Source organism: Carcharhinus amblyrhynchos, chromosome 11, assembly GCF_965287045.1.
Source record: "Carcharhinus amblyrhynchos chromosome 11, sCarAmb.v2.hapA, whole genome shotgun sequence".
Classification (NCBI taxonomy): domain Eukaryota; kingdom Metazoa; phylum Chordata; class Chondrichthyes; order Carcharhiniformes; family Carcharhinidae; genus Carcharhinus; species Carcharhinus amblyrhynchos.
Window position 1 is genome coordinate 45,615,207 of NC_137334.1, and position 26,497 is coordinate 45,641,703.

Sequence of the window (26,497 nt, forward strand, 5' to 3'; positions counted from 1 at the left end):
TCAGGCTAGCTGTAGTCTTTTCAGTTTTCAGTCTGTATTTCACAATAAGCAAGGCAGAGTCAAGGTTTAGAAAATAATTTAAAAATTATATAAAAGCAGTCCAATTTGGTTGAATGAAAATAAAACTACTTTTAGAACAATGGGACTGTTTTTCATTCACTGCTATATCATTTTGAAAAGCTGGCACAATTTTCTGATAAGATTCTAGTGTCACTTAAAACTTTTGTGCACATCTAGTTGCATAATTATTCACTAATCCAGGCAGGTTATGGAACGCTTTTCAGCGAGTATGGGAAGATTGTGTGTCAATGAAATTTAGGGCAAAAAGGAAAATGTCATAATAAGCTGGAGGAAATGGAGAATGAGAGAGAAAATGTTAAGAAATGTCAAATGGTATTTTAGCCCGTTTTGTCATGAAGAGACTGGAATTAAGAAAGCACAGACGTAAGGGGAAATTAAACCCCATAAGTAACCCTGAATCTGTAGACAAGTGAATGACTAATGAACTAGCAGGCATGTTACAAGAAGTGGCTGTGGGAAGCACCTCTCCTATATCACTACTCCCAATATTCTGTATTTTGGTGTATCTGGATGGAAATGGAGGCCAGAACTGACAAAAATTTATCACAGCCAGGAAAATAGAAGTTAAATAGGACAATTGAATAGTCTCAAAACAGCTGAAATAGCCTTTTTTGTACTTTTAAACTTCCTCTAGTTACTACAGCTACTCAAGACCTAGGCTTTCAGGATGCCCATTTATATAGGGGTCCTTTGGAAGCCAAATAAGCCATTAAACCATAACGATGACATTGTCATTTTCATATAATGAAACTTATTTCAGAGGATGGTGATTCTTGGATTCCCCAAAGGGTTGTGGAGGCTAAGTCATCAAACGTGTACAAAGCAGAAGCCAATAGATATCAAAGTCATTAAGTGGCACAGGGATAGAGAGTGGGAAGATGGCGTCGAGATAGAAGATCAGTCATGATCTAGTTAAATGGTTGAGCAGGCTCGAGGGGCTGAATGGTCTGCTCCTATGTTTCTGATATATCTGGCCAGCCAGAAATGTGCAAAAGGGACAAAGAGCTCAAATTTCTAATCTTTACCTCATTTGTCACTGAACTAATGAAATAAAACAAATTCAGGACAGGCAAATCAGTCCTATTGTGTACCGGATAATAGTATTTAATTGAATTAACATTTTAATCAGTGTTGATAAATGGCAGAGCAACTGCTTATTACCAATTTGCAAGAAAACAAGATGTAGCAGCTACATTTTGTAGAAACAGCTTAATTTTTATTTGACTTGGGGAAACATACCATACTGTGTACAATGCAATGTTTGTTTTATTCGTGCTAACATCAGAGACATTTACTGTACATTTTATAACGTTATTTATAGACAATGAATACAAGGCAGTGAAAACTTGAACTCTATACCAAAAGTGTAAATTCAATGTGAGAGTTTGTAGATCAACCTTTAAACATACATAAATTAATTAAAATGAAATAAATAAAACAAGCAATACTTTTGGCACAGTATCAGTTATAAAACTGTCACTGACAAATGCATTAAGCAAGCATTTTTCTTTACTATTTACACTTGCTTAATAGTGTTATAACAAATAATCAGCATTCAGGGTTTTCCCATAGATTTCTGAAATAGTGTGATGCTGTCACAGTAACACGATATTTCATAACATTTCTAGCTGTCTGGGGACATGGTTCCCGGGGGAATTGGTGGAAGGGATTGAAATTTCACAAATTTAATCTGGTGCATTCTGGACACAAATTTTTTTAAAAGTAAAAGTTACAAAACAACCTGTGAAGAAAAAAACCTCTTGTGTCAGTGGGGTGTTCAGTAGTTAGTTGGGTACAGCTTAATTAAAGTGGTGCAGTACTGACAAGAACAGCAGGTTCGTGTGTCGTGCTGTTGAGAGCTGCATCAAGCAACTATGAATGTGAAGGAAGCACCTTCCAAGCAAACAGGAAATGCCTGTACAGAGTCATAATTCAATAGTATATGGACGAAAAAAAATAAAGCTTGCTGATAATGCTGAAAATAACAGTTATAAGAAATATTGGAATATGTTGTCAATTTCATATTGTGCAATTTGTGCTGTTTTTCCAGTTTAAATATAATGTGGAAAGTTTAGAAATACCTTTAAAAAGCATCAATTGGTAAAAATATCAAACATTTTGTGCCATCATCTTAAAACAAAACAATCAGCTTGTAGGATCTGAACAAATGTAAATTTGTTAGTTAGATTAGAGGACCCTTTCATCAATGTGCTTAAATACATAGGGGGCTATTCTTGGTACAAAGTCTTCTGCCTTGTACACATAAGAATCTGGAAGAAAAGAAAACCTATTTTCTCTTTACAATCATCCAATATGTAATATTTTGGTGTTTGCGAAACACAGTAAGAAACAAATCTTGGAAGAGGCAAGTATATTATAACTGTAAACAGGGCTAAAAGTTGACTCCAATTCAGACAGTCTTCCTCTGAGTTGAAGGCAGTTGCAAGGCTGCCCTGATTCAATAATAATTATTTTTAATACTACAAATCGCAGAATGCCCGTTGTGCAGAAGTACAATAAATATTTTCTTTAATGGCAGTGCAATAGTGAAAATGCATTAGGTTCGGCGTGGCTCCAGCCTGTGAGACAGCTGTGATAAAGTCCTCTGATTGTCAATTACATTAAGCTGTCGAACATACGCACGGACATCCTGATGGTTCTTGTTTGCCAGTGATGAATCTGGATCTGATAAAAGAAAAATATTGCTGGCTCAAGCGCTTTGAAAGCAGTTGTTTAGCAAAGTTCAAATATGATCATTCCGATCTCTGGAACTGGTTAGATGAAGAACAATAGACTTTTCCAATCCTGCATATTTAGACACACTAAAGATTTTTGAGCTGTTTTATTGTGCATTGAATAATATTGATATTATTAGAAGCAAACAGTATATTTGCTTCTCTCTAACTGTGCTTCCTTGTAATAATGAAGATGAAGACAGTAGAATAGAATTGCTCAAACTGGGGAGATTGCAGCTGCCTAACTCCCCATTCAGACTGAAAAGCAGAGCAATAGGTCTAAAAAAAAGGAAATGCTTACTGGCTGCCTGAGATCATATGACTCAATTTCAAAAGATCTCAAAACAGTGGGTCAGCACCTCTACTCAAAAATATTTAAATTAGGGTACCATGCTGTTTATTCCCAATGCAGCTTTTCAACCTGCCACTGTGTGCTTAGAAGTTATCCCATTTTTAAACACTCAGTGGAGTAGAACTAGATTTCCCTAACTCTCAGTCAGTGGTGAGTTGCCAGTCAGTACTTGTTGAACGAGGGAATTTTGCTGAAAGCATTGAAATGAGACCTAGCCGGGTAAATGGTTTGTCTCTCTTACTGGTGTCTTTGCATCTCCTATCACTTGCCTGACGTGGATGCAAATGGAAGATTGCCTCTTGAGTATCGGTATTAACATTTTTGACAGGGCATTTAGAACTCCGAGATGAAACAGTGGAACTAGAATGTTGCCATTCTTTAATTCTTTCAAAAGAGAAGGAAGTCAATGGGTAGAAATTCAAAATGCTGTTCTACAGGATTTTGTTTCTTTCTCCATTTTGTTCTCAATCATTGTACTAGTAGGAGCTCAGTAAGGAACCAAAGATATCCCATTTAAAAAAAGTTAATTAGGATCATTCTCCAATGCATTCTTGTCCTCACAAATACATCATAGGAACTGAAAAGCATTTAATTAAGCTGAAGCTAACAAGTTCATAACCGGATCAAAGTGCATGTTATTTGGGGAATTGTAAGCATTCCAACTGAGTCATTAAGCTGTATTGAAGAATATATTGAAGACTTCAGTAGTGAGCCCTTTAAGGGGCAAATTGGGCCAAAGCGTGTGAATTGTAGGGCTTAACATGGGCTATCCCTGGCAGTCTGGGACTTGGAGTTGAAACAATTGATCTCATCATTCTCGCTCTCTTTAATTGTTATTATAGTTAGTAAATAGTTCCATTGTTACTAACCTTGATGGTCATCACTCCTTCAAAAGATACTACAAGGAGGAAATAGCATTCATTTGCTGAATCATATACAAGAAATCATTAAAGATAATGAACTCATAAGGCACCCTTCATCAACAAGGAAATAATTTTTGTGTACAGACAGGCTTATCGAGTTCACCCCAAGGTCAAACTAGGAAATAGACAGTTTGTTGTGTTGGGTTAATTTATACTAAATTAACTTGTAAAGTTTTTCAGGAATGGAGCAGCAGTATACTACAAGACCATAAGATGCAAGAGCCATTTGATCCACTGAGTCTGCTCCAGTAGCCTGTCCTCTTCTCAAAATATAGAATCCATTAAGGCTACTCGCTGATTAAATTTCCTGGTCACCACCAGGTTGAATGCAAATCATTTTTGTAATGTTTATATATTACTATGTTTTTATTAGTTTGGATCCATCAACATCTAGATTGCTCAGGGAATCCTCAGACAGAAGTTTAAGTGGAAGCTGTAAGGTAATCTGCAAATATCTGGCATTCATCTCGTGTTCACACATTACTAACTTACTGAAAGGCTGACTTCTACAGTGCCTCACTGTCCGTACTGTGTTACCAATCATGTGCTGAAACAGAAATAAAAAAAATTAAAGTTAACCAAATTGAAGCATAGAAATTTTATTAAAGCATTGATTTTACTAAGTCAATGGACCTATTGATGCTCATTCCTAAAAACTAATGAAAAGAAACATGTTGGAATTGGGGTGGGGGGAAGCAAAATTCAACAGAATTTGAAAATGAGCAAGGATTTGCAATGTGCAATGAACCATACATTCTTTCCAATGTTAGCAGTTTGAAAACTTCTGCTGCTTCCACTTTGTGCTGTCTGCTATTTACATGACAGCTATGCGCAAGCAAGCACTAATGCACGCTGGCTGCACTCCTTATGTGACAGCCCTGCCATCCCAGTAATCAGCCTAGCTCTTCCTTAGATAAGAAAACCAAACTGCACACAACGCTCCAGGTGTGACCTCACCAACGCAAAACATCCTTATCTCTATACTCAAATCCTCTTGCTATGAAGGCCAACACACCATTTGCCTTCTTTAGTGCCTGATGTACCTACATGCTTACTTTCAGCGACTGATGCATGAGGACTCCAAGATCTCGTTGAGTATCCACCTCTATCAATTTACACCCATTCAAGTAATAATCTGCCTTATTGTTGCTACCAAAGTGGACAACTTCACATTTATCACATTATATTGCATCTACCATGCAGATGCCCACTCAGCCTGTCCACTGAAGCATCTCTGCAACCGCTCACCCTCCCACCCAACTTTGTATCATCTGCAGATTTGGAGATAATATATTTAGTTCCCTCTTCCAAACCATTTATATATAATGTGAACAGCTGGGGTCCTAGCACAGATCCCTGCGGAACCCCACTCATCACTGACTGCCAATCAGAAAAAGACCCAGTTGTACCAACTCTTTGCTTCTTATCTGCCAACCAGCTTTCTATCCATCTCAAGACATTCCCACAATCCCATGTGCTTTAACTTTACATAGTTACATAGTTATGTGAGACCTTGTTGAAAGCCTTCTGAAAGTCTAAATAAACCACATCCACTGGTTCTCCTTGGTCAACTACTAGTTACATCCTCAAAAAATTACAATAAATGCATCAAGCATGACTTCCCTTTTGTAAATCCATGCTAATTTACCCTGACTATACCATTGCTTTCCAAATGCCAAGTTATGAAATCCTTGATAATAGACTCTAGCAACTTGCCCAGTACCGACGTTAGGCTCAGTGGTCCATTGTTCCCTGTTTTCTCCCTATCTCTGTTTTTGAATAGCAGGCTTACATTAGCTACACTCCAATCTGGAGGAACTATTCCAGAGACCAAAGAATTTTGGAAAATAACCACCAATGGATCTACTATATCCAGGGCCACTTCCTTAAGTACTCCGGAATGAAGATTATCATTGTCCCAGCTTTCATTGCAGCAGGAGCAGAAACCATGCAAAATCTGGTGCTGCAGTGGCAGCTCAGAATGAAGCCACACAAGTTCAGATTGCTGCCATCATAGTTGATGATAGCAGTTTGTGAAGTGACTTGCAGGCCTCAACAGTTCACCATCTGTTCTCAAATATATCGCAAGATTACTGTGGTGCCACCTGTGGAAGAAGTGGCACTGGCAACTGCACCATGAAGCATGAGCATATGGTTCTCTTTCCGGATGCAGCTATTAATCTTCCACAAAGTTGCCTTTCAGTCAGTCAGCGAATCAGACTGTTAGTGCCCATGTTGATACGGTGCAACCCAAAGCCAGGACTTCTCATCAAAATACAACCTTCCATGCCATAGTCTAAGTCACATCGACTGGACTGGTCTCAGGTTTTAGTTGCTGCAATGAAACATCACAATTTCTCTGTCTTCCAAGGCTCTGGGCCGGTTTAGGGTTAGCGGGCAAAATTAGACAGAGCTCTTGCTCCTGTTCACATCTGGTGGCTTTGGAATTGAAGTAAAAAATGAATCACTTGCCTCGACAGGAATGGTGTGGGAGGTGGAAATATCAGCAACCTAAATACTGCCTTTTACTTGCATTGTAAAATAGGAATAATTTTCTGAAAATTGTTTATAGGGATTATGATATAGTGAATTGAAAATAGATTTGTTTCCAGTAAACATTGCATATATATACCTAAATTGATCATATAGCTGGGAACTAGATTCTCACACAACTACTAGAAAAATTGAGAAAGGCCTATTTTTGTGCTGTACATTTGGCTCAAGTAGTCTATGCTGGTATTTATGCCATACATGTCCACACAAGTCTCTGCCCATCCCTTTTCAACTGACCCTATGAACATAACCCAATTTCAGTTGGCAGGGGTGCTTGTAAAGTTAAACAAATCCAGCTGTATAGCAGCTACAATATCAGAAACTGGACAGTTTTGACATTTCCCTTTCTCACTATGTTCTATGAATAATGTTAAAGCTGAAACACTGTAGCAACTGCAAAAATAATGAATGTAATGTTAAAAAGGGTGAAAACAGACCAATAACTTGAGTGAAGGTGAAAATTCCTCTCTGTGCTCTCCCCACACCCTGACAAATACACGTTTTGAGGCTTACCATTTTTTCAAAATTAATAAGATGCTCATCAAATGTTTGGTTGCCTTCGTGGGTAAATGTCATGTCTGTAAAGAAAGAGGCAATCAGCAAACAATTTCTTCCAATTGCAAAAGACCTCAAGCTGGCATTACATTCTTCACACATTCCTGAACTGATTAATTTAATTAGGTAACATGACTTAACCAGCTTTAGCTGAGTATTATAATTATTGCTTGTTCTTATTTAACTGTTTTGGATGAAGTTATTAAAGCAATAAAAACAATCCACGGTTAGCAGCTTGATAGATGACATTTGCAATGCAAAAGAAAGAATGATTGAATTACCTTTTATAAGTAAAGGCATGAAGGGAATGATTGGTGGCTCCAGTTTAGCTACTGTAAGTCTGTATGCCCTATGGTTCCTGGAGGGATCCTACAGGAAATGGTTCAGTATTTAATATCCATTCAATGATTAACTCACTGCAGCGGTTAAACTAAGCAGCTTTCTGCTCAGCAGAATACACTGTTTGCATAATGATAAAGCAAGTATTTAAATAAAGGAAATTTTTAATGACCTCTAGACGGCAGAAATAAACAGAAGATATACTGTAGGAGATAGAAGATATAAATTAAATATGTATACTTTTTGCTGTACAGATTGTGTGTGTCTGGTTGAAAAGAACATTAATGATGAAGTTACATGCACATTTTAAGATCGTTACAAAATTACAAAAGGTTCAAGGTCATTTCAAGCACCTGAGAACACAATCTAGGCTGCCACCTTAGTACAGTGCTCACACATACCAGGCCTTAACTTTCCCAGAGTGACAGTCAATGCCAGATTGCCAATCAATGCCAGATTGCCAATCAATGCCAGATTGCCAATCAATGCCAGATTGTCACTCTGTACCCAATTACTGATCCTATTTCGCTCAACCTTCCAATTCAGGCCAGGCGAGTCCCAGACAGCCCATCCCCGAGGTTCAGCGTTGGTGTCCAGCTCCGCCGAAATGGCTTATTCTTGTTTTTTGTGACACAGACTGCCATAAACCTGGCAAAATAAAAGGTCCCATTGAAATTTTAAGGTCCGTGCCTGGCCAGGGAGAAGGTAGGTGTCTAAGGTAAGTGGATAGATTTTGGGGAGAAAGGGGTGGAGGGGGAGAAATCGGAGGTTGGTGCAGTTAAGTGAGGTGGGGGAGTCAGGCCTTCTGTTGGATCCTGTTGGGCTCCGGAGCCTAAGCTGGGTGGATAACTGGAGTAACAATTCCCACACCCCCAAAGATCCAGGGGTTGTTCCATGGGAAGGTTGGTACGTTGGTCTGAGTCTCTACAATAGTTACCCAGAAGTTAGAAAATGGTTTAATTCTAACCTTTTCCTGAGTAACTACTGATATAACCCTCTAAAACCATCTGATATTTATGATTTAAATCATGTTTTTGGATGGTTCCCAGTGCAGGGTAATTGCCCAGAAGAATTTTGCACTTCTGGATAATTGCCTTGCAAACCTTACCCATGAAGTTCCAAGAGGGATTCCCCAGTATATCTTTGGGGCACCTCTCAATCCGATGCTGGGGAGATCGAAGTTACAGCCCACCAATTTTGGAATAAGACAATAAACTCCATCAGTCTGTGCAGGTAAATAAGAAAGATCCTGAACCACTATTTCAAAATGAACACAAAAGTTCTGAGCCTTGCTGACACTTGGCCTTTAACTTATGTCACCAATGCAGATGATCAGATCACTTGCTTTATGTATGTGGTGAAGTTCTGCATCAAGATTAGCTGCCGCATTTGCCTACAGAATGTGTCCAAAATAATCCACTGATTGTGAAATACTGAGATGTTCTGAGAATGTGGAAAGTGTGATACAAATATTTCCCTTCTTTCTTTCTTATTGGTTTAGAAACCTGGGTTTTAACCTGTATTCAGCTCCACTCTGAGCATCAGAAACAAGGAAACAATTAAAATAAAAATTGGGTCCCAAAACTAGGAATAAATCAAGGAAATACTGGGGTCTATTTTTGACTATAGCATATGATAATGTCGGATAAAACAGCATAATCCAAAAAAAAAGATATATACCAACCTAAAACTCACATGAGAATATATAATACACACCCACATTTTAATGTAAAAAATATACTGATCTTAAGACAAATTTCCAAATTACATATACATCATGAATTTGCACAATCCATGCTATATGGGAGTGTATCATACAGAATGGGAAGACTGACAGGCTGGGCATCCCCTTGGGGAAGGGCAGTCTTTGGGAAACCACAGGATTGGCCAGGTCCATGCCCTTTGAGTTTGTGGCTGGGTAGGGTATGATCAAAGGAGTGTGACCATGAAGTTTCATCATGGGCTCTGGTGAGGGAGTGGTAAGTGGAGATCTCAGGGGTGATGAGTTTGCAACTCGGCCAACATTGTCTACCTGATACGTTGCAGGAAAGGATGTCCCGAAGCATGGTACATTGGGGAGACCATGCAGATGCTACGACAACGGATGAATGAACATCGCTCAACAATCACCAGGCAAGACTGCTCCCTTCCTGTTGGCGAACACTTCAGTGGTCATGGGCATCGTGTCTGACAAATTTACTGGAGTTCTATGAGGATGTGTCTAGGGCGGTGGATAGAGGAGAGCCGGTGGATGTGGTCTTTCTTGATTTTCAGAAGGCGTTTGACAAGGTACCTCACAAGAGGTTATTGCAGAAGGTCAGGGGGCATGGAGTTGGGGGTAGGGTGTTAGCATGGATAGGGGACTGGTTGTCAAATAGGAGGCAGAGTGGGGGTCAATGGGTGCTATTCGGATTGGCGGATGGTGACTAGTGGAGTGCCCCAGGGGTCGGTGCTGGGGCCTCAGCTATTTACCATTTATATAGATGATCTGGAGGAGGGAACCGAGTGTAGGGTGTCGAAATTTGCTGATGACACCAAAATTGGTGGAAAGGCAAATTGTGCGGAGGGTGGGGAGAGTCTACAGAAGGATCTAGATAGGCTGGGCGAATGGGCCAGGAACTGGCAAATGGAATTTAATGTTGGCAAGTGTGAGGTGGTCCACTTTGGTAGGAATAATGGTAGGAAGGATTATTACTTATGTGGAGAAAAACTGCAGCAGGCGACGGTGCAGAGGGACCTCGGGGTCCTTGTGCATGGGTCGCAAAAACCCAGCTTGCAGGTGGTCAGGAAGGCAAATGGGATGCTGGCCTTCATCACGAGGGGGATTGAATATAAAAGTAGGGAGGTCTTGCTGTAGCTGTATAGGGCATTGGTGAGGCCGCAGCTGGAGTACTGTGTGCAGTTTTGGGCGCCGTACTTACGCAGGGATATTTTGGCCTTGGAGGGAGTGCAGAGGAGGTTTACTAGGCTGATGCCGGAGTTGAAGGGGTTGAGCTATGAGGAGAGGCTGAATAAATTAGGCTTGTACTCGTTAGAGTTTAGAAGAATGAGGGGAGATCTCATTGAGATGTATAAGATGATGAATGGGATGGATAGGATAGAGGTGGAGAGACTCTTCCCGCTCAGAAAGGATAGTAGGACTAGGGGGCACAGCCTCAAGATAAAGGGGGGGCGGTTTAGAACGGAGTTGAGGAGGAACTTCTTCACTCAAAGGGTGGTGAATCTCTGGAATTCTCTGCCCGTTGAAGTGGTGGAGGCTGCCTCGCTAAATATTTTTAAGACACGGGTTGATGGGTTTTTGATAAGAGAGGGGATTAAGGGTTATGGGGAGAGGGCGGGAATGTGGAACTGAGCCACGATAGATCAGCCATGATCTTACTGAATGGCGGGGCAGGCTCGAAGGGCTAGTTGGTCTACTCCTGCTCCTATTTCTTATGTTCTTATTCAGCCCCTGACTTTCGGGTAAGCATTCTCCAAGGCAGCCTTCACGACACACGACAGCGCAGAGTCGCTGAGCAGAGACTGATTGCCAAGTTCCGTACACGAGGACAGTCTCAACAGGGATCTTGGGTTCGTGTTGCACTATCTGTAACCCCCGTGACTTGCCTGGGTTTGCAAAACCTCACTCACTGTGCTGTCTGGAGACAATACACATCTCTTTAACCTGTGATCAGTGCTCCTTCCACACACATTGTTAGCCACTTTAGGACTTGAACAGCAGGTTAGGTGTAAAGATTCGCATTCTAATCAGTAATCTGTAAACTGTCTGTGCTTTATATGCTCTGTCTGAGGCCAGAACTCTCCATTCACCTGATGAAGGGGCTAACCCGAAAGCTAGTGAATTTACTATCAAATAAATCGGTTGGACTGAAACCTGGTGTTGTCAGACTTTTTACTGTGTTTACCCCAGTCCAACGCCGGCATATCCACAACACGAGATGAGTTTGTCCAGACATGTATGTTACATCCAGCTAAATGTATACACTCAGCTCCTGCTCCAGCAGCCCCTCCAGGCTTGGTTTAGATTGTTTCTGAAGGCTCGGGAAACTCAGCAGACTAGAGTTAAAATAAAGGGGCGGTACACAGCTTCATTATATTGAAAGTGCCAATCTTACTCAGTAGCGAGTCAATCACCTGTCCCCATCTTACCTCTTAAAACTGGAAAGAGGTGGGCTGAGCCCAGCAATCAAACCATTAACAATTTTACAACTCTCTAAACCTGCTCCCCCGACAGTTTCTATGGGTTGAAGCTCTTCCCCCCCTCCACCTCCCAATAAATAAAGCAGATGTAACATGCTTGATAATGTCATGATGCACACACATTAGGATCAGATTTCTAAACAAAACTCAGTATAAATTCAAGGAAGTACGAGGACAAGGAGGATGGCATAGAAGTTATAGGAAAGGCTGGGTGGGGCGGATATGGTGCGGGAGGAGGGGGGCTGGGTGGGTCTGGCGCAGGAGGAGCGGTGGATCTGCTGCGGGAGAGGGGTGGGGTGGATCTGGTGCAGGAGGAATAGCATAGGTTGAAGTTTATTGAAGTGCTTTTGTAACAAAATATGCTAATTTCATGGCAAATATTTTGTGGATCTCTGCTAGTACTTGAAGATATGACTTTAGATACCTTTATCAATGCTTTTAAAATGATTGTAAAAGTTAAAACATACGCACCATGAAGCTTTCAAATTCTGAATAGATTTTCTTGAATTTACTGGGGAGTTTCTGTAAAGATAGCAGAATTCACATTTAGTATTCTAAAAGAGAAGTTATGTGAACATCAAGGGTAAGGCAGGGCAACATAATTCCCAAATGCCTGCTTCACAGATGAAGTCGTATGTTAATCCATTAATAGTTATGAAACATTTAATTATTGCAGTTGAAATATATTCTTACTTTTCCTCAACTATACCGATTTCCAAACCTCCCATCCATTCCTGTTGTCATAACAAATCCCTTGTAACAAAGCTGTCATGGTGCGTGCAGCTTCTCTCCCTGCCACACCTGCTAATGAGCATGTTCCATTGTTGGATGTTTTCCTCAGCTCCAGCCCCACCAAAGGGCATGCCCATAAGTGAGAATTCACTTGCTACAACTTGTCAAGTATTTTAACCTAACTCTCAGGGATTGAACAGAAACACTTGTCAGCTTACTGCATATGACATGAGCCTACTCCTGATCTGCTAGACTCAAAGTAATAGAACAAATACTCTGTTGGATCATGGCATAAACTATAAATGACACCATAGGGTCATTATAAGCAATAAGCAGTAATAGAGAGAACTGGATTTTGCACTATTTTTGTTTGTAACTTTTAACTTGTACTAGCCCCTCTGATAGGAAAACTAAATAAAGGTGACACTTAATTCTGCTGATGCTAAACTGAGCGGAACCAAAGTAATCCTCCAAGCAGGAATATACAAAAATTCTTGCTGTACCACTCTCACTTGAACTGCAAAAAGTGCTTCAAGACTGCTCCCCGGGATGTCCCCTAGCATCCTCAGAAATTATAGCAGGAACCAAAGTGCCACCCAAAGGACATCGCATAAAATTAAATAATAATGAAAACGAAACACTTAAATATATACAGAATATTTGTAGAACCAATGTAATAGATATTAGAGTCAAATTTATTTGTTACATAATTGTAAATTCTTTAATCTTTAGTCTACATGCAGGAAAAAAAGCAAACAATTGTGCCAAGTAGTTCTCAAAAGGAGATCATTTTGAAACTGTGGTTGATCCAAATTGCATTTGTCAGATGAGTTTCCATCAGCTGGTAAAGAGTTCCTAAAACATGGAGAGCTAGGGGCAGAGACAATCAAACCATTTGAAACACATGTTGATGAGAGAGATGATCCACCATGGCACATCAGAATTTGAAAAAGGAGAGAAGGGGAGGGTGCGGGGGAGCAAGAGAGAGGGAACACGAGAGCAAGAGAGAGGGAACATGAGTGAGTGTCCAGGTGGTGGGAGGGTGCTGCATGTTTTTATAGCCACATTCCAAACCCAGTTCGATCCAAAGTAGCTGAAAATTGAAATATTGGAAGGGGAGTGATTGTTGTAAAATTGTGAACACATCAGCCACCTTCAGAGCACAAGTGCAGTACAAGTCTGGGTTCTGTGCTTAATATCTGGAATGGGACTTGATCCCGCTGCTTTCTGACCATTATCAGCCACAGCTGGCAGGTAGTGGTTTGGTGGTGTGAGTGGGTAACATACATGCCACTAACATGGTTGCTGCCTGCCCTTGCTGCTGGCACCAGGCAGACAGCCCCCACATCCTGGAAATGCTCTGTATCTCTAAATGGACATCAGGCTCTCCTCCTATGGTTAACAAGGCCACTTACATTCAAACATTACATCACAAATGTAATGCAGCATAAGCGTGAGGTTGGGGTCTGGAAGTCATTCAAGTTCAGTTTTTGAACCCACATTGAAAATCTGGCCATAGGAGTTTGGTTTGCAGAGTCATCAATCACTAAATTGTGAATCAGAAATACCCTTAGTCATGTCTCTCATTGTGCAACTAATTAAAACTTACAACATTCCGGCCATCATTCATGACTTATGATGTTTCTGTATCCTGTGGAGAAGTGAATAATGTTGAAATGCTAAATTTCATTCCCTGTTCCTAGTAAGTAATCCAGCTTTATGCTCTTAATGATGGCACTCAGGGAATTCCAGGACTTTGATCAGGTAATTATTAAGGAATGTTGGACCATTGAGGATAAGTGGAAAGTACTGGACTCAGCAACAACTTGCATTCATAAGGTGACTATAATATAGGACATTCTTTCAAGCCATCTCACGGAAGCATATTAAACAAAAAAAATGATCAGAGTTAAGAAAGAGAAATTAGGGGAGGTGACTAAAAGTTCATTCCAAGATAAAAATAAGACAAATTGGTATGCGGGAGAGGTTCAGGGAAGAATTCCAGAATTTAGGACATAGACAGCTGAACGCATGTCTAACAATGAATGATGTGTTGAAGGTTGGACAAGTGACTGGAATTGGAGCAATGCAGAGTTCTTGGTAGGAGTGACCCAAAATCTTTGATCATGCATTAGGTGATCTGCCCTAATGTTGACTTCTTTAGCTCAGTGCGAATTTGTCACTCGGCCCATTATAGTTCAATACTTATCATAGAACTCCCCACTTCTCAAAACCCAACTATTTAAATAATTTAATTACCATACTCTAAAATCCATTCACGTTGATCATTGTGTGAAGTGGGTCCTACAATCAGTCCTAATATTACACCTGATTTGATATCCCCCTTTTCCCTCCCATCACAATCTATTTAGTCTGTGAGGCCTCAGATTTACCTCTTCCATACAATCATTCTCATAATTGTAATTCAGCTGCCTTTTTCAAAGTCTCAACGCTGCTCCCTCATCCTTTGAGATGCTCCTTAAAACCTACGGCTGGGCTAAAAATGCGATACAGTCTGAGACTGACTACCCTGCATCACACTCTCCAATTCTGCTGTATAGATCAGCATTACATTTCCACTATTAGTTCAATTACTACTGTGATTGACATGTTGAGCATCAATTCTTTCAAATTCATGTCTGCAATTGTGAAAGAGTGCCAAATCAGTCTGAATCCTCCTGCTTCATTTCTCATTTTCTACTATTAATGAAGTATTATAGGGGATGAAAGGGAAATCAGGAGTAGGGAGGAGGATAACCATCCAGCACAGAGGAGCGTGCATTAAAAACACAATGAAGGTGACACTCTATTCTTGATGACTTTTGCAAACAAAATGTATTCGCATGGGAAGACTGTCATGTCTATTCAATTGAATTTGAAAGCAAAGTATCTCATTTGCAACATCTTGTTTATTTCAAACTGTATACCATCTTTGGCAGGAACCAGCAATTGAAGTGACTGTTTGTTAGTTGTGTATGAATGTTATAAGATGTGTGTGTATATATATATATATATATACACACACACACACACATACATACATACACACACACACAAACAAACTTATATATATATATACACACATATGTATAAAATATCCATCAATTTCATTGTCACATGATATTCAATTTGCTATGATTGCTTTATGAGAGCTATAGAGTTACAGCAGTTCCTGTTGTGGACACATTTAAATCTTTCCCACTTTAAATATTTTAGCTAAAAAGACACACTTGAATGCACCAACTTAATAAAATATGCATCATTACATTGATTTGACCAAAACATTCACAACCACTATTGACCATATGATACATTTATTCATTTCTACAGAATGAAAGTTTTTACTTTGACTAGAATTTACTGTTCAGAGTCATGATGCTCTGGGATCAAACTGATTGAATCCTCCGCAGTTTCTGGAGTGGGTCTTCTCCCACCAACCATTAACATATGCACAGAGATCACAGCATTCTAACGTTTAGATCAGCCATTGAAAAGGCAAAACCGATTTAAAAGTATTTAAAGGGACGTGGGCCAAATTCAGTGGGTTGAGAAGACCCACTCCAGAAACTATGGAGGATTCAATCAGTTTGATCCCAGAGCATCATGACTCTGAACAGTAAATTCTAGTCAAAGTAAAAACTTTCATTCTGTAGAAATGAATAAATGTATCATATGGTCAATAGTGGTTGTGAATGTTTTGGTCAAATCAATGTAATGATGCATATTTTATTAAGTTGGTGCATTCAAGTGTGTCTTTTTAGCTAAAATATTTAAAGTGGAAAATATTTAAATGCACCCACAACAGGAACTGAATTGGATTGACTCATTGGTAGATAAAACAGTGACAGGGCATGGAGGTCTTAAAAAAAGGAGTTGGTTTGGGTCGAGTCAGGTTGACAGGATAATTCAGAGCTCACAGCTAAATATGCAAAGTTAGAAAAGAAATGAAAAAAGAAATGAGACGGGCAAAGGGAGAAGGAAATGACAGTTAAAACAAAAAAGGAGTCTTCCATTGGCATAAATATTTTTTAATGAGGGGGTGGAGACTATTAGGGACCAAAAAGGGGGAACCTATAAATGGACACGACATGGCTGAGCAACTAAAGGTATTTATATTTGTTTTTTAAATCAACGATGATGATTCTGTTGGCATCAAATAGAAAAAGGAAGTAGTGGAGATACCGGAAGGACTAAAAATTGATAAAGAGGAGGTATTAGAAACATTGGCAGCATTTAAAGTAGAGAAGTTACTAAGACAACATGGGGTGCATCCTAGGATGCTGAGAGAAGAAAGAGTGGAAATTGTGAGGGTACTGGCTGCAATCAACCAATCTTCCTTAGATATAGTGGCAGAGGCAGGGAGGAGCAGGGAGGGAGGCTGGATAATTGCAGATGTTACACAGTTATTCAAAAAATTGGTTTAAGGATAAAAACACCAACATGACAAGCCAATCAGTTCAACCTTGGCAGTGAGAAAGCTTTTGGAAATGATAATCTGGGACAAAAGTGAAAGCCACTTGATGAACATAGAACACTACCGCACAAACAGGCCCTTCGGCCCACGAGTTGCGCCGATCACATCAACACCTACCAATCCATAGACCTATCTATAACCCCCAATCCCATTAAATCCCATATACTCATCCAGAAGTCTTTTAAAAGACCCCAGCGAGTTCGCCTCCACCACCACTGACGGCAGCCGATTCCATTCACTCACCACCCTCTGAGTGAAAAACTTACCCCTAACATCACTTCTGTACTTGCCTCCCCGCACCTTAAATCTGTGTCCTCTCGTAGCTATCATTTCAACCCGGGGAAATAGCCTCTGAGAATCCACCCTATCTATTCCTCTCAACATTTTATAAACTTCTATCAGGTCGCCTCTCAACCTTCGTCTCTCCAGGGAGAAGAGTCCCAGCTCCCTCAACCTAACTTCATAAGGCATGCCTCCCAATCCAGGCAACATCCTTGTAAATCTCCTCTGTACCCTTTCAATAGCTTCTACGTCCTTCCTATAGTGAGGCGACCAGAACTGCGCACAGTACTCCAAGTGAGGTCTGACAAGGGTCTTATAAAGTTGCAGCATTACCTCCCAATTCCTAAACTCAATCTCTCGATTAATGCAGGCCAGTACACCATATGCCTTCTTGACCCCCTTCTCCACCTGCGAGGCCGATTTAAGAGTCCTGTGGACCCGGACCCCAAGATCCTTCTGCTCTTCAACACTACTAAGACTCCTGCCCTTGATAGTATACTCGTTCATCCCATTGGTCCTGCCAAAATGGACGACTACACATTTATCCGCGTTGAAGTCCATCTGCCACTTCTCCGCCCAGTCCTGCATCCTATTTATGTCCTGCTGCAACTTCTGACATCCTTCCAGACCATCCACAACACCACCGACCTTCGTGTCATCAGCGAACTTACTAACATAAGAACATAAGAAATAGGAGCAGGAGTAGGCCATCTGGCCCTTCGAGCCTGCCCCGCCATTCAATAAGATCATGGCTGATCTGTCGTGGCTCAGTTCCACATTCCCGCCCTCTCCCCATAACCCTTAATCCCCTCTCTTATCAAAAACCCATCAACCCGCTTCTTAAAAATATTTAGCGAGGTAGCCTCCACCACTTCAACGGGCAGAGAATTCCAGAGATTCACCACCCTTTGAGTGAAGAAGTTCTTCCTCAACTCCATTCTAAACCGCCCCCCCTTTATCTTGAGGCTGTGCCCCCTAGCCCTACTATCCTTTCTGAGTGGGAAGAGTCTCTCCACCTTTATCCTATCCATCCCATTCATCATCTTATACGTCTCAATGAGATCTCCCCTCATTCTTCTAAACTCTAACGAGTACAAGCCTAGTTTATTCAGCCTCTCCTCATAGCTCAACCCCCTCAACTCCGGCATCAGCCTAGTAAACCTCCTCTGCACTCCCTCCAAGGCCAAAATATCCTTGCGTAAGTACGGCGCCCAAAACTGCACACAGTACTCCAGCTGCGGCCTCACCAATGCCCTATATAGCCGCAGCAAGACCTCCCTACTTTTATATTCAATCCCCCTCGCTATGAAGGCCAGCATCCCATTTGCCTTCCTGACCACCTGCTGCACCTGCAAGCTGGGTTTTTGCGAACCCATCCCTCCACTTCCTCATCTAGGTCATTTATGAAAATGACAAACAGCAAGGGTCCTAGAACAGATCCCTGGGGCACTCCACTGGTGACTGACCTCCATGCAGAAAAAGACCCATCCACAACCACTCTCTGCCTTCTGCAGGCAAGCCAGTTCTGGATCCACAAGGCCAAAGCCCCTTGGATCCCATGCCCTCTCACCTTCTCAAGAAGTCTCGCATGGGGGACCTTATCAAACGCCTTGCTGAAGTCCATGTACACCACATCCACTGCACTTCCTTCGTCAATGTATTCAGTCACATTTTCGAAGAACTCAACTAGGCTCGTAAGGCACGACCTGCCCTTGACAAAACCATGCTGACTATTTCTGATCATGTCAAACCTCTCCAAATGCTCGTAAATCTTGTCCCTCAGAAGCCTCTCCATCAGCTTACCAACCACTGAGGTCAGACTCACCGGTCGGTAATTTCCCGGGCTATCTCTGTTCCCTTTCTTGAAAATAGGAACCACATCCGCAATCCTCCAATCTTCCGGAACCTCTCCCGTCTCCATTGACGACGCAAAGATCATCGCCAGGGGCTCTGCAATCACCTCCCTCACCTCCCACAGTATCCTGGGGTACATCCCATCTGGTCCCGGCGACTTATCTATCTTGATAGAATTCAAAAGTTCTAACACATCCTCTTCCTTAATATCCACATACTCAATCTTGTCCATCTGCTGCAAATCCGTAGCAAAATCTCCCAGATCAGTTTCCACTGTGAATACTGAGGCAAAGTACTCATTAAGCACCTCTGCCATTTCTTCTGGTTCCACACAGACCTTTCCCCCTTCACCTTTTATAGGTCCTATCCCTTCTCTTCTCATCCTTTTACTTTTCACATATTTATAGAAGGCCTTGGGATTCTCCTTAATCTTACCCGCCAAGGTCTTCTCATGACCCCTTCTGGCTCTCCTAATTTCCCTTTTAAGCTCCTTTCTACAATCCTTATACTCCTCAAGATCCTTAACATCTCCTAGCTCCCTGAACCTTTTGTACACCTTCCTTTTCCTCCTGACTAGGTTCACCACAGCCTTCGTGCACCACGGTTCCCGCGACCTACCAAAACCTCCTTGTCTCATCGGAACGTTGTCATGCAGAGCTCCAGACAAACATTCCTTGAATATCCGCCACCTTCCTTCGGTACTTTTCCCTAAGAACGCCTCCTTCCAGTTTATTTGTCCAAGTAACTTCCTGACGTCTTCATATTTCCCCTTACTCCAGACAAACACCTTCCTAGCCTGCCTGATCCTATCTCGTTCCAGTGAAGGAGATAGAATTATGATCACCATTCCCAAGATGCTCTCCTACCGAGAGATCCATCACCTGTCCTGGTTCATTCGCCAGTACCAGGTCAAGTACAGCCTCTCCTCTCGTAGGCTTATCCACGTACTGTGTCAGGAAACCTTCCTGAACACACCTAACAAACTCCTCCCCATCCAAACCCCTTACCCTTGGGATATTCCAATCGATGTTTGGGAAATTGAAGTCTCCCATCACGACAACTCTGTTATTACTACATCTCTCTAGAATCTGTTTCCCTACCTGCACCTCAATTTCCCTGTCACTATTGGGCGGCCTATAGAATACACCCAGCAAAGTTATCGACCCTTTGCTGTTCCTAACTTCCACCCACAGAGACTCCGTAGATAGTCCCTCCACGGTATCCTCCTTCTCTGCAGCCATGACACTGTCCCTGATCAACAGTGCCACTACACCACCTCTTTTGCCCCCCTCCCTGTCCTTCCTGAAGCATTGAATCCTGGCACCTGAAGTACCCAGTCCTGTCCCTGAGACATCCAAGTCTCCGTAATGGCCACCACATCACAATCCCAAGCAGCAATCCACGCCCTAAGCTCATCTACCTTATTCACTACACTCCTGGTGTTAAAATAGATACACTTCAGCCCCTCAGTCTGGACATTTCCCTTCTCTACCACCTGTCTAACCTCCCTCTCATACTGCCTGGAGTCCTTCCCTACCTGGGAGCTAACCTCCTCAGTCCCAGTCTCCCCATCACTATTCCCTCCTCCCATCCTTTCTAGTTTAAAGTCCCCCCAGTAGCCCTAGCCAGTCTTCCCACCAAGGTATTAGTCCCCCTGGGATTTAAGTGCCACCCGTCTTTATTGTACAGGTCACACCTGCCCCTAAAGAGGTCCCAATGATCTAGGAATCGAAATCCCTGCCCCCTGCTCCAGTCCCTCAGCCACGCATTCAGCCTCCACCTCATTCCATTCCTGCCCTCATTCTCCCATGGCACAGGCAGCAATCCTGAGATTACTACCTTCGCTCTTCTCTTCCTCAGCTGCCTACCCAGTTCCCTATAGTCCCTTTTCACGACTGCCTCCCTCTTCTTGCCTATGTCAGTAGTACCTATATGTACTACAACCTCCGGTTCCTCACCCTCCCCTTTCAGGATGTCTGGGACACGCCCAGAGACATCCCGGATCCCAGCCCCAGGGAGACAAACCACCATCCGCGACTCCCGTCTACGTCCACAAAAACGCCTGTCCGCCCCCCTCACTGTGGAGTCCCCTATTAGTACTACCTTTTTGCTCTCTTTTTTAATTTTTTGACATACTGGCTCAGCTCCAGAGACCTGGCCACCGCTTCCTCCCTCAGATGAGCTGTCCCCCCCAGTAGTACTCAGGCAGGAGTTATTTTGAAGGGGGACATCCACCGGCGTGCTCTCCATCACCTGAGGTTTCCCCTTCCTAATAGTTACCCATGTGCCTTCTTCCCGTTGCCCTGGTGTGACTACTTACTGATAGCTCCTGTCAATTATCTCCTCACTCTCTTGAATGAGCCGAACGTCCTCGAGCTGCATTTGCAGCTCCTTAACCTGGATCCGTAAGGACTGCAGCTCCACACACAGAGCACAGGTGTGGATGTCTGGTAGACCAGGAGCTTCCAAGACCTCCCACATGTCGCACTGGCAACAACATACTGGCCTCACACCCATACTTGCCCCTTTTTAGTAACCCAGAGGAAAAAGTAAAAAAAAAACTTATAACTTACCTTGCCTCACCCTTATCTCTTTGGCCCTGTGAGCCAAAGCCCTTACAGCACACTCAAAAACAAAAACAAACTTACCTGCTCTCAGTCACAGCCCCTCTCTCTCTCTCTCTTTTTTAGGTTAGAGGAGCGGGGAGGGCTGGGATACTCTACCTATGTAGAGTATCGGGAATCCTCTCCAGTCTAATTTATAGTAAGGTTAAAAAAAACTCTACCTGAGTGCCCTAGCAACTGCTTCCGGTGCAAAACTTAAAGAAAGCAAAAAAAAACGAATACAAAGTTAGTTAGACTTCATACTAATATGAAGTGTAAATTAACTGAAGAAAAGTCAGGGCGGCACGGTGGCACAGTGGTTAGCGCTGCTGCCTCACAGCTCCAGGGAACCAGGTTCGATTGTCACTGTCTGTGTGGAGTTTGCACGCTCTCCCCATGTCTGCGTGGGTTTCCTCCAGGTACTCCAGTTTCCTCCCACAGTCCAAAGATGTGCAGGTTGCATTGGCCATGCTAAATTGTTCCTTAGTATCCTGGGATATGTAGGTTAGAGGGATTAATGGAGTAAATGTGTAGGATTATGGGGATAGGCCTGGGTGGGATGGTTGTCGGTGCAGATTTGATGGGCTGAGTGGCCTCCTTCTGCACTGTAGGGTTTCTATTCTAAAATCAATACTAATTGGCTATGGATAAATTGTGTTTAATTAATTTGATTTAGTTTTTGGTGAAATGACAGAGGGATTGATGAAAGTAATGAGATTGTGTGATCAATGTGAACTTCTAAAAAGCATTTGTTGAAATGCCAAATAACAAGCTTGCTTGTAAATTTAAAGTCACGGGGGGAAAAAGGGAAGGTGGCAGTATGGATGAGGGCTGGGATTTCCCAACACTTCCCCATGGGGAGGCAGCTCACCATTGGCCACTGGAAGATCCCAAATTCAATGGCTATGTGCATTACTCACCAGTTGTGCCGGAGAACCTGCCATGTGGGGTCACCTTTGGCAGGGCTGGAAGATCCTGCTGATGGGAAAGACTGGAAAATCCTGCCCCAAGTTGGCCAGCTCACAGGAAATGAAGAGGAATGGTAAATGATGGATTCCTCACAAATCCCTATTGGGACAACTGATTTTCTTGGCATATATTAATTAATGACCTAGATTTGGGTGCATCAGAAACAACTTCAAAATTTGCAGAAATGCCAAAGCTTGGGAGTATTGTGAACTGTGAAATGGAAAGTGATAAAACTAAAGACGACACAGAGAGCCTGATAGAATGGGCAGCATGTGGCAAATGAAGTTTAATGCAGGGACATGTGAAAAAATACCTTTTGGTGGGAACAACAGAAAGAGGCAATATAAAATAAATGGTGCAGAAAAGATTTACAAGAGTGTTTCCAAGGATGGGGGACTCCAATTATGTGGATAGATTGAGAGGTGGGGTTGTTCTTAGAAAGTTTGATAAAGGTGTTCAAAATCATGAGGGGTTTAGGGTCCAGAATTGATAGGGAGAAGTTGTTCCCAATGGATGAAGAATAAGGAACCAAAGGATATAGATTTAAAAAGGTGATTGGTAAGTGAGCCAAAGGCAACATGAGGAAAAACATTTTTTATTTAAATATACAAGTGGTTAGGATCTGAAATGCATTGCTCAAGGAGGTGGTGGGGGCAGATTCAATCACAGTTTTTCAGAAGGGAATTAGATAAAACCATAAGAAATAAGAGCAGAAGTAGGCCATTTGGCCCATCAAGTCTGCTCTGTCATTCAACGAGATCATGACTGATCTAATGTGATGTAATCCTCAATTCCACTTTCCTGCCTTATCCCCATAAGTAACTGAAGAGGAATAATTTGTGGGGCTGAGAGAAGTGCAGAAGATTTGTAAACTGGCCCTTCAGAGAACAGCACAGATTTGACAGGCTGAATGGCGTCCTTCTGTGCTGTACACATTCTGAATTTTCAGTTTGAGATCTAATCATAACCATAATCAAATCTAATCAGCCATTAAAGTAGCCTGCTCACATCAGTGCAGGCCTAATCTCAGCTGTGATAGCTTGAGAACTGAGAGGAGCAAGAAAATACATGAGACCTGTTGCCACAGGACTGGTTACAAGGTGCAATTTTTAAAGGGCACACTTGCAATAAAAAGACGGCTGCTCATCTTTGGCCATTTTTCATTTTGCTGCCTGACCCCCTCACAGACATTGGCCTGAAGGGTGCCCAAGTTGTTTTATCATCCTTCTGAGTGCCAAATAGGCCTTTCAGGAAAATAAGGCAGGGAACTAGTAACACCCCTTCCTGTTCATGTTTCATTTACATGTTTCAATTAATGTCACTAAAAGATTAACTGGTCTTTTCCGTCAGTACTATTTGTTGGATCTTGGTGTATGCAAATTGGTTACTACTTTCCTTAAATTTCCAACAGCAGTTGTATGTGAGAAGCATTTCCTTGGCTGGGAAGTGTTTTGGGACCGTTTGAGATTACAAAGGATGTTACAGAAGTGCAAATTCTTCCTTTCCTGGCCTCATCTCTGTAAAAAGTCTGACAACACCAGGTTTTAGTCCAACCTATTTATTTGATAATATACTCACTAGCTTTCGGGTTAGCCCCTTCGTCAGGTGAATGGAGAGTTCTGGCCTCAGACAGAGCATATAAAGCACAGACAGTTTAGAGATTACTGATTAAAATGCGAATCCTTACACCTAACCTGCTGTTCAAGACCTGAAGTGGCTGATAATGTGAGTGGAAGGAGCACTGATCACAGTTTAAAGAGATGTGTATTGTCTCCAGACAGTACAGTAAGTGAGGTTTTGCAAACCCAGGCAAGTCACGGGGGTTACAGATAGTGCGACATGAACCCAAGATCCCCGTTGAGACCGTCCTCATGTGTGCGGAACTTGGCTATCAGTCTCTGCTCAGCGACTCTGCGCTGTCGTGTGTCGTGAAGGCCGCCTTGGAGAATGCTTACCCGAAGGTCAGAGGCTGAATGCCCGTGACCACTGAAGTGTTCGCCAACAGGAAGGGAACAGTCTTGCCTGGTGACTGTCGAGCGATGTTCATTCATCCGTTGTCGTAGCGTCTGCATGGTCTCCCCAATGTACCATGCTTCGGGACATCCTTTCTTGCAACGTATCAGGTAGACAATGTTGGCCGAGTTGCAAGAGTATTTACCATGTACCTGGTGGATGGTATTCTCACGTGTGATGATGGTATCCATGTCGATGATCCGGCATGTCTTGCAGAGGTTGCTGTGACAGGGTTGTGTGGTATTGTGGTCACTGTTCTCCTGAAGGCTGGGTAGTTTGCTGCGAACAATGGTCTGTTTGAGGTTGTGTGGTTGTCTGAAAGCAAGAAGTGGGGGTGTGGGGATAGCCCTGGCGAGATGTTCGTCTTCATCAATGATATGTTGAAGACTCCGGAGAAGACTCCGCACTATCTGTAACCCCCGTGACTTGCCTGGGTTTGCAAAACCTCACTTACTGTACTGTCTGCAGACAATACACATCTCTTTAAACTGTGATCAGTGCTCCTTCCACTCACATTATCAGTCACTTCAGGTCTTGAACAGCAGGTTAGGTGTAAGGATTCGCATTTTAATCAGTAATCTCTAAACTGTCTGTGCTTTATATGCTCTGTCTGAGGCCAGAACTCTCCATTCACCTGACGAAGGGGCTAACCCGAAAGCTAGTGAGTATATTATCAAATAAATAGGTTGGACTAAAACCTGGTGTTGTCAGACTTTTTACTGTGTTTACGCCAGTCCAACGCCGGCATACCCACATCATGACTCATCTCTGTAGACAGAGGAAGAACAACTACAACAATTATTTTAACAATAATGGTGATATTGGCTTTAAATAGCAATGGTATAATTGAGAGTTAAGCATACTGAGATTTTTGGTCAACTTATACTTAAAAGCAGATGCAGGTTATAAAATTGCTGTGAGCCATGGCCTGGCCTGGTCTGGGAACTCGGATTGAAAGCTTCTTGTATTGACCAAATATAGGAAGTTGTTTACTTTGAGGTAGGCTTGATGGCACCAAAGTTTATGGGATTTATATAGGCTACATGCAATCTGAATGAAACATAATGGTGTCATTTGCATGTAAATACAATTGGCTGGATGCCAGAGAATCTTCTGGAAACATGTGAGACATTTTTGAGGACAAAGGACACGTGCAGTCTTTGTCTCTACCTACAACTCTGAAGAACATCTTCAGAGAGACCATGAGGTTAGATTCTACATCAGTATTGGACTTGATCATTTCATTCTAACCAGGTGGTGTTTGTTTTCAGTTAAAGAGCTAATGTTCAGTTGAGAGTTAAAGTTTAGTCAAAGAATTACCAAGTGTTGCAAGTGTTTAAGTTGGTACCTAAAGTGTTAAATAAAGGAAGATTAAGAGAATTTGAGTCAACCCCTGTACTTGTTTGTCATATTAAACTGGAATGCTTGGAGGGTATTTAAATTAGCTGTCAAATAACATATCCATGTTCCAGTTTTTTTCTACTTGGCCTTTCTGCAAATGTAATCAAAGTATCAACATTTAAAGGTACAATTAGATTTTTGGAACAGCATCATCAGCAGCATCCAACACTCATTTCCTGAGTTCAGTTTCTATTTATTTTTGAATGGATGGAAGTTAAACATTTGTTTCATAATAGCGCGTACACACACACACACATAGAATAAGCTAGCTGCATAAGAGACTCTCAATCCTTCAGGTCTGGAAAAGCAGATCCAGCCTACCATGCCTATGTTGGTGTTTTGGAAGAACAATACAATTCCAGCTTCAAAGCTCATTCTCCACAGCTTGTAAATCTTCCTTTTCAATATCCAATTCCCTTTTGAATGTGACT

At 42.1% G+C, this 26,497-nt stretch overlaps 1 protein-coding gene across 2 annotated transcripts in view; it reads right to left on the reverse strand.

Moving 5' to 3' along the window:
• Positions 1–1,295: 1,295 nt before the first annotated feature.
• The window catches only part of rapgef4a (Rap guanine nucleotide exchange factor 4a), a 269,450-nt gene continuing 244,248 nt past the window's right edge, over positions 1,296–26,497 (reverse strand). For both annotated transcript variants that reach the window (XM_080198985.1, XM_080198986.1), the window contains 5 exons: positions 12,210–12,260; positions 7,481–7,568; positions 7,158–7,222; positions 4,584–4,638; positions 1,296–2,766 (listed from right to left, as the gene is read on the reverse strand). In XM_080198985.1, the coding sequence (XP_080055111.1) occupies positions 2,639–2,766; positions 4,584–4,638; positions 7,158–7,222; positions 7,481–7,568; positions 12,210–12,260 (387 nt within the window). In that variant the 3' untranslated portion in view covers positions 1,296–2,638. The remainder of the gene's footprint in view (positions 2,767–4,583; positions 4,639–7,157; positions 7,223–7,480; positions 7,569–12,209; positions 12,261–26,497) is intronic.